Source organism: Prionailurus viverrinus, chromosome B2, assembly GCF_022837055.1.
Source record: "Prionailurus viverrinus isolate Anna chromosome B2, UM_Priviv_1.0, whole genome shotgun sequence".
In the NCBI taxonomy this organism is placed as follows: Eukaryota; Metazoa; Chordata; class Mammalia; order Carnivora; family Felidae; genus Prionailurus; species Prionailurus viverrinus.
In genome coordinates this window covers 115,213,407-115,228,489 of record NC_062565.1, presented here as the reverse complement: position 1 = coordinate 115,228,489, position 15,083 = coordinate 115,213,407, and the positions used below count along the sequence as shown (strand labels likewise).

Here is a 15,083-nt window from a genome sequence, read left to right as displayed (position 1 = left end):
TGTCTAATTTGGTCTTAGAATTTAGAATTGGGATGACGTATACATAATAGGCTATTACCAACTTTCTAGAATATGATTTCTAAACTTGAGGTCAGCAAACCTAGTAGGCTTAAGCAGTGCCCTCGAGTTTTTGTGGTACTTTTCTGTGGCACAGACAAGGAAATGTGAAGAGAGGAGAGAAAAGAAGGGAGAGTTAGTAGTGGAAGAAGGATAGGAATGGGGAAGGAGAGAAAAAATGTTAGTCATATGTATGTTTAATTTTGCAATGATTTAAAGTAAGGAGATAATAGATCTCATGGCATCTATGTCAATTGCCTTTGTGTTGTTAGATATTGGAGAGGTAATAGATGAGGACAGAACAGGCTCCTTACAAGAGAGAAGATATATTGTTTATTGATTTTATTATCCCACAAGAATAATTAAAAATGCTAATGATTTTGTAAGCCTTATTCCTTATTTTCTAGTTTAACTCTTTGTTCTTTTCCCCAAAACAGAATATTGTGGAAAATACAGGCAAATTTAGTTTTTGAAAATAGCCATTGAAGTCCTTATCAAGTTTTGGGGGTCACTTTTTAAAATGCTGAAGTCATGGTAAATATGGAAAAGATCAGGACCTTTGCTTCAGTTGAATTTGCCATTGGGTTTCTGTTCTGTATCTGACATCCCCAGGAGCAAAGCATGCATAGAGCAAACTGGATATATTATATTTGACTCTGACTGTCTTATGTAGGCCTTTCAGTTTTGTGAACTGACCTGACAAGTAATCTTATGAGCTTATTTTCCCTAGACTGGAGGCAGGCCCAAGGAACCCTGAGCCCTACTGTATTTGATCTTCTTCAAATGGGACAAGATAAAGGCAAAATCCCAGGTTCCTTTTATCACATAAACCTCTGAGAGAGAGAGAGAGAGAGAGCACGCGCGAGGGCGCAGGGTGTGTGTGTGTGTGCAAAAGAAGGGAGAATAGAAAGAACTAAGCAAATCCAAACTAGCAGTCCCAGGGCAGATAGTTTCATTTTGTTGCCTGGTACACAGAGCTATAGCACACTGAAAACCAATATCCTCCTTTGGAAGGTGAAGAAGGGAAGGTGAGGCAAAATAGGTCAAATCTCACTTTCCCCATTTAAGTTTGCCACAAATAGTTACTAAGTATTCACTTCAGTATCACTGGGTAAATTGCCTCTCATCCTGAGAAAGAGAATGTAACAGGCCAAGCCTGCCTTAAGATTCCTCTTGTGAGAGAAATCTTGTTACATAGTTAAAGAATGAAGGCTGTTGCTAACGAGCTCCTTGTAAGATATGTATTACCAACTGCGCATATTATTGATAGGTAATGTCTTACTATTTATTACTTAACTTCACTTATTAAAAAGTTAATATTTTTATTAATGAAACAATAGAAATTGTGTTGTATGCAAACCCATTTTGTAAACATGAAAAGAAAATCATACCTTTGCGCATTTGTAACTACATATCCTGGGCTTGGCATTTCCTAGAAAACCAACAGTGAAATAAACTTTTTCTATTTTGCAGACAGAGATCTTATATTTAGTTTAGAAAATGATGGTTAGGTACTGTCATCCCTACACAGTAATAACCACATTAGGGGTCATTTAGTTCCACAAATATTAAATGTAAGCCTCTGTGTGCTAAAGGCTATGAATAATATGCAGTCCTGCCCATAAGAATTTTTTTAGTTACTGGAGGCAGGAGCTGCATTTCTAACTCTTTATTTTGTAGTTTCTGGTTATACATTGATTTTTAAGAAATATCACTATCTTTAATAAGGACTCTTTATTAATTGCCAAACCGGCCAGAGACCAGACACACCTATTTGGTCGCTGATGCAATACTTGTGTTCTTTGTGTAGTATCTTCTATGTAAAGAACTAGAGTATTTAAGAAACTAGTTTTGAAATTGGCAGTTTAGAAGATTGGGAGAAATTACTGGTAAAACCAGAGACAGCCCCAAAGTTTGGAATGATATCCTTCAGTTAAAAAAGTTTATTGAGAAATGTAGCATACACGCATATAGTGAAAAATACATAAAAAGAGTTTAAAGAACAACAACAGAAGATGGATACCTACGTACCCATTACTTAGGTTAAGAAAAAAAACCCATGTTCTGAGACCTAACTTTTTTAGTATGTGTTACGTGACTCAGGCAATAGCTTTCTTCATTTTTAATGTTTTCATTTATTTTTACTCTTACCAACTATAATACAACTTGAATTTCAAATCATGAAACAAAAATAATCTTTTATGGAAATAACATATGAACAAAATTGCTGCACAATTTCATAACCATCTCATAAATATTTGATTTAATCAGATAGCCTATCTATAAAATATGTTCTTGTCCATTCAAAAGGCTTGTGTTTCTATCTATGGAGTTACATGAAATAATGTCTCAAGTTTTAAAGGTTTTTATAAATTGACAATTCATTAAAAAATGTATATGTATTTGAAATAAAAGTAGAGAGTGAGAACTTTGAGAACTTTTGTGTTGTTTTCAAAATTTGACAAAAGGTAAACTTTAATTGTGAAAAGGAAACGTGGGCCCTGTTTTGTTTTTTTCTAGATTTGTTTTGCGGAGAGAAGTGGAACTATACAATTTTTATGCTAACAGTTTAGTAGTAACATAATCTTCTGAAGAAATGATACTCTGAAAATATGTAAAATGAGAGTATTTTAAAGGTGGCTCCCTCTGCCAATATTTTGGCCATAAGACACTGCAAAGAAAAGCTGGTTTATGTTTTCTTTTGGTTACTCCCCAGCAAAATTGGGATATCGGCTGATTTCTGTTGTGCTTCTGCTTAGAATTTTAAAACTTAGAATGAAGTGAAATAAAATATCATAATATTTTATTTATATTTAATATTTTTGATCCATTTTTGCCTATAGAAAATCCTTATATTTCATACTAAAAGTTTACTGGTGAAGAAGAAAAACGCTTTTATGAAGTTAAGACTATATTTTAAGTTTGATATAAATCTCTAATAGAGCCTAATGAAAGGAGGGACTTTGTTCTGTTTTCAATTAGTTGAATTATTTTTGCTTTTTATGTGTGTATTTTGTTTCCTTGATAAAACTAAAAAATTTTTGAGGGTAAAGTTACTTTTTTTTCTCTTTGAAACAGTTAGCAAAGGGGAGATCATTAGTAACTCAGTAAATACCCATTTAATCATTACTAATTATACTTTACCAAATGCTTTTATCATATGTATGTGTTTATACATTAGGATTCCAGTCTATGAATTTCTTTTTGTTTCATTTTAATTTTTAAGTTGTTTTTTTTTTTTAAGTTTATTTATTTATGTTGAGAGAGAAAGAGAGTTCTGTGCATGTTCAGGGGAGGGGCAGAAAAAGAGGGAGAGAGTGAGAACCTCAAGCAGGCCCCATGCTGTCTGTGCAGTGCGTGACGTGGGGCTCAATCCCATGAACTGAGACCATGACCTGAGCCGAAATCAAGAATTGGATGCTCAACTGACTAAGCTACCCAGGTGTCCCTTAGGTTTTTATTTAAGTAATCTCTACACCCAACAATAGGGCTTGAACTCATGACCCTGAAACTTGGAGGTCAAGAAGTTGCATGCTGTTCTGACTAAGCCAGCCAGGTACCCTCCCCACCCCCACCAATCTATGAACTTCTTGGCCATTAAAACCTTCACTTGAGTGTGGTTTCCTTAATGGCCCTCATTGCAAAGAAACTATTCAACTACTGCCCACCCCTGCCCCCACTCCGGCCTTTTTTTTTCTTTTTCTTTTTTTTTTTAGAGTAGGCTCCATGCTCATTGTGGGGCTTGAACTCATGACCCTGAGATTCAGAGTTACATGCTTTATGTGCCCCTAACCCTTTTTTATTTTTTATCTACTTTAAATCTGGAAAAGAATACTATCTTGGTTTAAAATATCTTAATTGCTAATCTTGTCAAAACTTGTCTTTAGAAAAGCAAAGAATGCCTCACAACTTTTTTTCTTTTGCATTCTTGAGATTTTTTTTTTTTCTTTCTTTTCTTTTATACTTACCAAGCCCTAAATTCATAGAGAATAGGTTCCAGCAGCTCAGGCTCCTTTTCATTGGTTCTCACCAAATGTGCTTCTCTGGGTGGAGCAGGCTAGCCCTTGAGTTGAACCCAAGTACCTTTCCCTTTGGCTTCCTTCTTTTTCTGATCATTTTCCTTCACATGCTTTAGGAAGTTATTTTGGCTTTTTTTTTTTTTTTTTTTAATGTTTATTTCTGAGGCAGAGAGAGAGCATGAGTGGGGGAGGGGCAGAGAAAGAGGGAGACACAGAATCAGAAGCAGGCTCCAGGCTCTGAGCTGTCAGCACTCAGCCTGATGCCAGTCTTGAACTCATGAGCCACAAGATCATGACTTAAGCCAAAGTTGGACACTTAACCGACTAAGCCACCCAGGTGACCCGGAATTTGGTTTTTCTACAAGTACCACTGGCCTCTAGACTTATACCTGGATTGCGGTGTTCTTTTCTTTAAAAAAAAATTTTTTTAATGTTTATTTACTTTTGAGAGAAGGAGACACAGCGTGAAGGGGAGAGGGACAGAGAGAGAGAGGGAGACACAGAATTGGAAGCAGTCTCCAGGCTCTGAGCTGTCAGCACAGAGCCCAATGCGAGGCTCTTACCTACAAGCTGTGAGATCATGACCTGATCGAGATCATGACCTGAGCCGAAGTTGGAAGCTTAACTGACTGAGCTACCCAGGCTATTTGCCCAATAATTTTATTGCAGTGTTTAGCAATCAGTATAAGTCAGCTGCAGCCCAACCAAATAATTCCATTTTTAGATAGAGCCAACAGAATGCATACATTAGAATGGATAGATTGAGGTGTATTCATATAAAATACAAAGAGTAATGGACTGTTTAGACTGTAAATACACATAATAATGGATGTCACAAACATAGTTGAAAAGGCACAAAATAATATATACTATTGGATATATATAAAATTCAAAAATAGAAAAACGAATCTAGGGTATTAGAAGTCAGGATAGTTGTTATCTTTGTTTGGAGTTGTGACTGAGAGAGGACACAACAGACCTGAGTTTCATGTTCTGTTTCTTGGTCTGGGTATTATTGACTTAAGTGTTTTTACCTTATGAAATTTATGATTTGAGCTGTATCCTATGACTTGTTTACTGTTCTGAATGTATGTTTTAGGTCAACAAAAATGCTTACATAGGGCAAAAGAACCTATGGGCTAAGGTGAGATTGCCCAGGATGTATATATAAAGTGAGAAGAGTGACAGAATGCTGAGGAACAAAGAAACCATGCACATATTCCTATTTCTTTCCCCATTTTCCTCAGTTTTTCCTATGAAAGCTTTGCATAAGGTAAGGATAATGCTAAGAATGAAACTTCTGTTAGAGAATGGGATTGCCCTTGTAGCATTTCTGCATAGAGACTGTTTCCAAGGAGACATTGGACAACTTATTCTTAGATTTTGCAAAAGTCAAAGAGTTGGGGGAAGAACTACTATCATGAGAAAGACTTACCAGGAAGCAGGAGATGGTGCTAAACACAGAACAACAACATTTTTCTAAATCTTCCTAGTGTATTGGATCCCAGTCAGTGCACTGTAACTATATCATCATCTCTCAGTGATATACTGAAATGATATACTTTGTGAAGTATTTGGTTTGAGGAGGCAAAACAGAAGGATTTCCATACTGACCATCTCCTCAGAGTGCTTTTACGAGTGGGAAAGTACTCCCAATTAAACAGAAAGGTCTATCACTAAAACCTATTAACATACAATATTGGAAAAGTGTTCATCTGGACCACTGCGTACTTCTTTCTGTTTTCCAGAAATGGCAAGAAGTCTTTTGAAGACATCATCTTTATCTGTGAGGACAAAATTACTACATCAAACGGGATTGTCACTTTATAATACATCCCATGGCTTCCATGAAGAAGAAGTAAAAAAAAAACTTGAGCAGTTTCCTGGTGGATCCGTTGACCTTCAGAAGGAAGATAGTGGTATTGGCATTCTTACCCTGAACAATCCAAGTAAAATGAATGCCTTCTCAGGTATAGAGAGATCTTTCTTTTGCTAAAGAATGACACTAAATCTAAGCTGCTATCACATATTTTTATCTCTAGTGACAATTCTTGAATGTTGTGGTACTCTTGGAACACATACACTCACACTGAAAACCCAAACCATCACTTCAACCAGGAACATTTTTTATTAATTGTGAATATTTTAATCTTTTTAAAAAATCCATGAATACCGATGTTGATAAAAAGGAAACTTGGAAATTAATCTTGCACTTGCCAATGTATTGCAGCATTTCCTGACTCTTAGATACTGGTAAATACCTTCTGTTTGCCAAGCAGCATTCTTGGGCATGTAAGAATTTCCTGTTTAAGGGACCTGAAAGTCCAGGACATGTGGTAATTTGTAATTTTGTGCCAAAGCTCAAATTTGAACTATGCTATTGTGATGTTATGCAAGAGCTGAGTAACACTGCTGACTCTCTAGCATTTCTCCCTGCTTCAAGATGATTTTGGCAATTTCTGTCTGTCAGTGATGTACTTTGTGTACCTTGTTGGTTGTTAATGATGTTGTACAAGAGCTAATAAATAACCTTGCTGACTGCCCAGTCAAGGTGACTTCGGCAATTTGCCTGTTATGCCCGTCATGGATGGTAAATTATATTCTGTAGTATTTGAAATAATGAGCTTAAAAATACCTCTATAAATTTTCATACCTTGAGACCTAATTTAGTAGACTGTAAACTTTGTAAGTTAGTCATGGTGGGTCTTTAAAACGCAAGATAACTTTTCTTTTCTCTTATCATAATTCAGAGATGTCTCTCTCTCTCTCTTAGTGCTATCCAGTAGAAGTATACACAGATGTGAACCACATATGTAAATTTAAATTTTCTGGTAGCCATATTTTTATTTATTTATTTTTAAATTTTTTTTAACGTTTATTTATTTTTGAGACAGAGAGAGACAGAGCATGAACGGGGGAGGGTCAGAGAGAGGGAGACACAGAATCTGAAACAGGCTCTGGGCTCTGAGCTGTCAGCACAGAGGCCAACGCGGGGCTTGAACTCACGGAACGTGAGATCATGACCTGAGCCGAAGTTGGACGCTTAACCGACTGAGCCACCCAGGCGCCCCACGGTAGCCATATTTTTAAAAAGTAAAAGGAAACAGGTGAAATTAGTTTTAATAAAGTACTTTATTATCCCAGTATATTAATAGTTCAACATGTGACTCATGAGAAATTATTTGTATGTTGTTTTCCCTTTTTTTATACCAACTTTTTGAATGTGGTGTGTACTTTATACATAAACGCACATCTCAGTTTAGACTAGCCACATTTCAAGTGCTCAGTAGCTAGATATGGATGGTGGCTACTTTATTGGACCATGCAACTCCATACCCTCAATTGGTTCAGAGAATGAAAGCCAATTTTAATATTAACCTAGGAAAAATAAAATTAGAAAAGACTGCTCTAGAAAATTAGACTAGATTAATAGTCTAATTTACTACTGAATAGGTACAAATAATTTATATTAGTAAAGATTTTTATTCAAATGGAAACAAATACTGATTTGATGGCTGATGTTTAAAATGAATACAAGCAGAGATGCTTTGACTTGGGTAATGGTGTTTGGTTGACTTGGTCTGGGAGAAGTTGAGTGAGTCCCACACCACACAATTTTCAAACCTCAAGGCTCTGGTTTGAAAATTACCCAACCAGCTACTCTTTAAGGTTTCTTCTAACACTTAATGCTTAGTTTACCAGAGTAGAAAAAGATGAGTTCAAGATTAACTACTGGCATAGATGTCTCATACTTAAGGCCATTTTTTTAGAAGCTTAAATATTAGGGATGATTGAAGGTCCATATTTATCTATATAGATTTATTCTTGTGCTAAATGACTGTGTTTTTTAAATTATTTATTTTTATTTTTATTTTTTTGTTAAATGCTACTGGACTGTATAAATTTTGAGAGCAAGAACTATATTTATAAAACACCTAGAACACCCTTGGGAAGGGCTACTATTTTAGTTAGGTCATAATTAGCAGTTGGAAAGGATTCTAACTTTCTATACATGTGGAATCTACTTGTGAATCAATAACATTAACATTTATTGTAGAACTACTTCCTTACTGGTTACTTTAGAAAATGGCAAAGAAAATAATAGTTCTTGATATCCTGGGGTTTATGTTCCAGAATAGTATACATAGTTTAATGGGGCCTGTATAGTAAGTTTTGGAACCTTGTGATACAGAGAGTCTTTGCCAGTTTTAACCTTCTGTTATGATCTTTATATTGACTTCTAAAATATTTTCTTACAAAGAGTAAACTTAATCATGTTGACAGCATTATGAACTTTATGAACTTGGAAGACCACCACAGATAAGAATTATAGTCCTGGGGCTCCTGGGTGGCGCAGTCGGTTAAGCGTCCGACTTCAGCCAGGTCACGATCTCGCGGTCCGTGAGTTCGAGCCCCGTGTCAGGCTCTGGGCTGATGGCTCAGAGCCTGGAGCCTGTTTCCGACAGGGAGTCGTCTCCCTCTCTCTCTGTCCCTCCCCCATTCATGCTCTGTCTCTCTCTGTCTCCAAAAAAATAAACGTTGAAAAAAAAAAAAAAAAAAAAAAAAAGAATCACTGCTCTACAAAAAAAAAAAATTAAAAAAAAAAAAAAAAAGAAAATGGCAAAGAAAATAATAGTTCTTGATATCCTGGGGTTTATGTTCCAGAATAGTATACATAGTTTAATGGGGCCTGTATAGTAAGTTTTGGAACCTTGTGATACAGAGAGTCTTTGCCAGTTTTAACCTTCTGTTATGATCTTTATATTGACTTCTAAAATATTTTCTTACAAAGAGTAAACTTAATCATGTTGACAGCATTATGAACTTTATGAACTTGGAAGACCACCACAGATAAGAATTATAGTCCTGGGGCTCCTGGGTGGCGCAGTCGGTTAAGCGTCCGACTTCAGCCAGGTCACGATCTCGCGGTCCGTGAGTTCGAGCCCCGTGTCAGGCTCTGGGCTGATGGCTCAGAGCCTGGAGCCTGTTTCCGATTCTGTGTCTCCCTCTCTCTCTGTCCCTCCCCCATTCATGCTCTGTCTCTCTCTGTCTCCAAAAAAATAAACGTTGAAAAAAAAAAAAAAAAAAAAAAAAAAGAATCACTGCTCTACAAAAAAAAAAAATTAAAAAAAAAAAAAAAAAGAAAATGGCAAAGAAAATAATAGTTCTTGATATCCTGGGGTTTATGTTCCAGAATAGTATACATAGTTTAATGGGGCCTGTATAGTAAGTTTTGGAACCTTGTGATACAGAGAGTCTTTGCCAGTTTTAACCTTCTGTTATGATCTTTATATTGACTTCTAAAATATTTTCTTACAAAGAGTAAACTTAATCATGTTGACAGCATTATGAACTTTATGAACTTGGAAGACCACCACAGATAAGAATTATAGTCCTGGGGCTCCTGGGTGGCGCAGTCGGTTAAGCGTCCGACTTCAGCCAGGTCACGATCTCGCGGTCCGTGAGTTCGAGCCCCGTGTCAGGCTCTGGGCTGATGGCTCAGAGCCTGGAGCCTGTTTCCGATTCTGTGTCTCCCTCTCTCTCTGTCCCTCCCCCATTCATGCTCTGTCTCTCTCTGTCTCCAAAAAAATAAACGTTGAAAAAAAAAAAAAAAAAAAAAAAAAAGAATCACTGCTCTACAAAAAAAAAAAATTTAAAAAAAAAAAAAAAAGAAAATGGCAAAGAAAATAATAGTTCTTGATATCCTGGGGTTTATGTTCCAGAATAGTATACATAGTTTAATGGGGCCTGTATAGTAAGTTTTGGAACCTTGTGATACAGAGAGTCTTTGCCAGTTTTAACCTTCTGTTATGATCTTTATATTGACTTCTAAAATATTTTCTTACAAAGAGTAAACTTAATCATGTTGACAGCATTATGAACTTTATGAACTTGGAAGACCACCACAGATAAGAATTATAGTCCTGGGGCTCCTGGGTGGCGCAGTCGGTTAAGCGTCCGACTTCAGCCAGGTCACGATCTCGCGGTCCGTGAGTTCGAGCCCCGTGTCAGGCTCTGGGCTGATGGCTCAGAGCCTGGAGCCTGTTTCCGATTCTGTGTCTCCCTCTCTCTGCCCCTCCCCCGTTCATGCTCTCTCTCTGTCCCAAAAAATATATAAAAAACGTTGAAAAAAAAAAAAAGAATTATAGTCCTTCCTATTCCCATTTAAAATTTGTTCATTATAAAGAAACTCCAGTAGAATTTCGGAATGATATCAAGGTAAAAATGTAATCTATAAATCATAGCATTGATGGTTGGTAGGCATCTTATTGGCAGCCTATGAAGTACTTTCAGAGTATGCCTTGGGCTACTCAGAGCATAGTCTGTCAGCTGTGGAACAAGATGCTATGTACTGTTCCTTTCCTGAACTAACATCTATTATAATAGTTCTCATGTGAGTAGAGTAGGAATATTATACTTTGTTTTGTATACCATATACCCAATAGATTGTAAGATCTCAGTCTTCTGGGCAGAACTATATTTGAATTAGGAATACAGGCATAACTCTTGTTATGAGCTTGTTGATTTTAATAATGCTTGTTGAGCTTGTTGCCTAAGACAACGTGTACTATTGTGAAGTCAGGACTATATTTGATTTAAAAAAAAAAAATTTTTTTAATGTTTATTTATTTTTGAGACAGAGAGACAGAGCATGAATGGGGGAGGGCCAGAGAGAGAGGGAGACACAGAATCTGAAGCAGGCTCCAGGCTCCGAGCTGTCAGCACAGAGCCCAACGCGGGGCTTGAACTCACTCACAGACCGTGAGATAGTGACCTGAGCCGAAGTCGGAGGCTCAACCGACTGAACCACCCAGTCGCCCCAGGACTATATTTGATTTTTACCTAAGGAATAATTTTTTCTTACCACCATACCCTTATTTATTTAATTTTCTTATTCCTAGGACATGTATGATATATTCTCATTTTCTACCTAGCTATGTATTTGTGTGATTTCTTAATTCAGACAGAGAAAGATTACTAACATTGTAAACTTTGAAAGCAGGGGCTGTCATGTATACCTCTTTTGTGTATACCCCATGGTACCAACACAATAGGCATTTGATAGATATTTAGTAAATATCTATCAAATGTAGGCTCTAAGAGTCCTGTTTGATGCCTGATGGCTTTAAATTATTTCTGTTTTTTTGGTATCTTATGTACTTTGATTTGTCTTCTTCTCTGTGGCAGGAGTTATGATTCTACAACTTCTGGAAAAAGTGATTGAATTGGAAAGTTGGACAGAGGGGAAAGGTCTCATTGTCCGTGGGGCAAAAAATACTTTCTCCTCAGGATCTGATTTGAATGCTGTGAAAGCACTAGGGACTCCAGAGGCAAGTATTCTATGAATTGTGCACTAGATTCCACATGTGTGTCAGATATTTATCACTGAGACATTGATGTTTTACATTGGTTATTATGATAGCTATCATCATAATAATCAGGATAATATTAAGAGGCTTCCAAGGGTCAGAGGTTTTAGTTTTCTTCTTATAGATTAGGTTGCAATATTGTAAAGTAATGGAGGGGAAGAAAAGGAAGGGCAAGAAGATTAGCAATCACTAAAGCCCATTAAAACCAGCAGAATTTGAATTCTTTTAAGTGGAAGACCCTTAGCATCTCATGATGAGGAATTTTATATGAGGTACATATATAAAGTACCCAGCAATGCTTTGGCATGTAGTAGGCTTCAACAAATGGTAATGATTAAAACATTTGCTTTTGAACTGCGCTGATAGAAAAGGAATCCTAATCATCTTCCATTATCTTTCAAGGAACCTAGGAACTTCCACCCATATCTCCTAGGTTAAAAAAAAAAAAAGGTGTGGGGGAGAGGAAGGAAAAGGAAAAATTTAATCATTGCCATTTAATTATAGGTTTGGGCTGTATATAGGTAATGATGTTTTATTTTTATTTATTTATTTATTTATTTATTTATTTATTTATTTATTTATTATTTTTTATTTTAACGTTTAATTTATTTTTGAGGCAGAGAGAGACAGAGCATGAACGGGGGAGGGGCAGAGAGAGAGGGAGACACAGAACTGGAAGCAGGCTCTGGGCTCTGAGCCATTAGCCCGGAGCCTGATGCGAGGCTTGAACTCACGGACCTTAGCCCGGAGCCTGATGCGGGGCTTGAACTCACGGGCCGTGAGATCGACCTGAGCTGAAGTCGGACGCTTAACCCACCGAGCCACCCAGGCGTCCCTGTAATGATGTTTTAATGGTGTTCTACAACTCATACTGCTCTGTGTAGTATATGATCTGTATTTGCATAAAAATGTGAGGAAAGAGCTCTCTTTTGGTAATTTTTATAAGACTTGGATTTGAATGCTGGTTTCAACACTTTCTGGGTAAGTGATTAGAAAAATCACTCAATCTTTCTAAATCTTATTTTAGCTGAAGCATTGGGGATAAATGAAACTTTCAAGGAAGAAATATTAGATAAAGAAGAGAAAGAGAATCATGGATTTGATGTTGGGGAATACATGCATTTACTGGATTAGCTGAATGAGAAAAGAAAACTGAAAAGGAAAAATCGAAGAAATAGGAAGAGAATCAGGAGTGGGAAATATTGCTAGAAACTAAAAGGATTTCAAAATACAGAATTTGGTCAAAGCAAGCTACCATGTGTTAATGGAGACAGGAACATAAGGATAAGGAAAAAGCCATTTCACAAATAGAAGACTATTAGAAACTTTTGAGGGGAGTCTTTTGAGAGGTTAGGGCCATCAACCTCTGTGCAGTTGATAATCTGCATATAATTTGACTCCAATAACTTAACTTCTAATAGCTTATTGTTGAATGGGAAGCTTTACCAATAACAAACAGTAGATTAACATGTTTTCTATGTTATAGTTATTATATACTGTATTCTTACAATAAAGTAAGTTACAGAAAAAAAGCGTTATTAGGAAAATCATAATGGGGCACCTGGGTGGTGGCTCAATTGGTTGAGCATCCGACGATCACGATCCTAGGGTTGTGATCCTAGGGTTGTGAGATTGAGCCCTGTGTTGGGCTCCGTGCTGAGTGTGGAGCCTGCTTGAATTGAATGTGGATTGTGCTTGAGATTCTGTCTCTCTCTCCCTTTGCCCCTTCCACCTCACCCTGCTTGGGCATGCTGTCTCTCTCTAGGGTAAAAAAAATAAAATCATAAGAGAATACATATTTACAGTACTGGACTATAAAAAATCCACATATAAGTGGACCCATGCCATTCAAACCTGTGTTGTTCAAGGGTCAACTGTACTTTTAAGAAATTTTTTTTTTAAATTTTTTTTTAATGTTTATTTATTTTTGAGACAGAGAGAGACAGAGCATGAATGGGGGAGGGGCAGAGAGAGAGGGAGACACAGAATCAGAAGCAGGCTCCAGGCTCTGAGCCATCAGCCCAGAGCCTGACGTGAGATCGTGACCTGAGCTGAAGTTGGACGCTCAACCGACTGAGCCACCCAGGCGCCCCAGAAATTTGTTTTTTATATATTCTTAGGAGATCAGAATTTGGGATAACAGGTGGTATATCTTATACTGCTTTCCCCCAAATTACCTTGAGTAGAACTTCACACTCTTCTGGGGTATGTAATATGACTCTCATGTCCAAGTCTTTGCTAATATCTCATGCAGAGCTCAAGGAGCCCTAGAAAGTCAACAAAATCAAATACTACATCATTTGCATTTCTAACAGCATCAAAGAATTTTAAATGAAAACCTCATAAAAAAAAAAGTTGGGTATATTTTTGGCTTTGTTGCTAAGTATTTCATATATAATACATTTGCATTATAATGTGTTTATGCTTATTCTTATTTAAAGGATGGAATGACCTTATGTATGTTCATGCAGAACACCTTAACAAGATTTATGAGGTAACGTATCTTTCTTTATGATTTCTAAAAAAGAAAAACAAAAATAGCTCTTATTTGTTCTATTTTGCACCAGTTAAAAAATACTTGATTTTTAAATTATATTTATTTTAATGATGAACTATTTATTTGTGCCATCAAGGACAGCCATTTAATTAAATGTTGGTGAAGTATGCACAGTTACTTAAAAGATAAGAGAAGGGAGAGATAAAAAGAATTTAAGACATAGCACTTTTCCTGAGGAGCTTATATTACTAGCTATATTTAGGCATAGCCATGGGAAAGTTAAATACTGATATTGGAGCAGAATAAGGACACTGTTCAGGAGATGACACATAAAGATTACCTCATATTCAAAATTAGTAGAACGTATGGTGAAGTGGTGTATATCCAGAAGAGAGAGGAAAAGCCCTATGGATTGGTGATGGCTTTTAGCGATTCCTGAGGAAAATGGATTCACTTTGCATCTAGATGAAGAAGAAAAGGCAGAAAATTCTTCTTGGCTTATCACTATGCATTTGGGGTTACAAACTATGACGTTTTGGCTAATTAGCTTTCTACTTCTGTATTCCAAATGGTAACTAATTTAAAAATTATAAAAAATAAGGAAATTCATGTTATTTAACATATTTACTAGTGGGGCATCAGTCTATATTTGGTTTTTTCATAGTTTTTGTACCACTTCACCTTCCCTTCGCTATGATTTGAATTTTTCTTAGAGAAATCTTAAAAGTGTTTTTAATCCTTTGTATTTAGAAACATAATCTGTTAATAAATTTCCCATTACTTTAGGCCTGCAGATTTGTGTTTTGGTTAGAACCTACAGAATATTCCATACTTTCAAGGCATTTTATTTATTTATTTTTTTTTAATTTTTTTTTTCTTTCAAGGCATTTTAGATTTATGTTGTAATATATATTCCTCCAGGAGTGGTTCTTTGCAAAGAGAAAAGGTGAAGAGATTTCTTTTTACCACAGACCCATTCCTTTCCATAGGATTAGATATTAATCTTTTCACTGAGTAATAAAAAGACTTTTGTTAAGAATCTTTATAATACAGTTTTGGAGCTCAGTCTTCTCTACCACATTTCCTCCCTTTGGATATAGCCTTAAATTTTGCCATCTAAAACTTGACATCAATACAAAT

The 15,083-nt window shown here is 36.3% G+C and overlaps 1 protein-coding gene across 4 annotated transcripts in view; it reads left to right on the top strand.

The window, feature by feature from the left end:
- Positions 1-15,083, top strand: part of ECHDC1 (ethylmalonyl-CoA decarboxylase 1) — a 55,243-nt gene that overhangs the window by 2,288 nt on the left and 37,872 nt on the right. For 3 of the 4 annotated variants that reach the window (XM_047858042.1, XM_047858040.1, XM_047858039.1), the window contains exons 2-4: positions 5,825-6,046; positions 11,265-11,407; positions 13,888-13,940. In XM_047858042.1, the coding sequence (XP_047713998.1) occupies positions 5,827-6,046; positions 11,265-11,407; positions 13,888-13,940 (416 nt within the window). In that variant the 5' untranslated portion in view covers positions 5,825-5,826. Of the gene's footprint in view, positions 1-4,658; positions 5,350-5,824; positions 6,047-11,264; positions 11,408-13,887; positions 13,941-15,083 lie in introns of those variants that run through there. The other variant, XM_047858041.1, reaches the window with a different exon arrangement.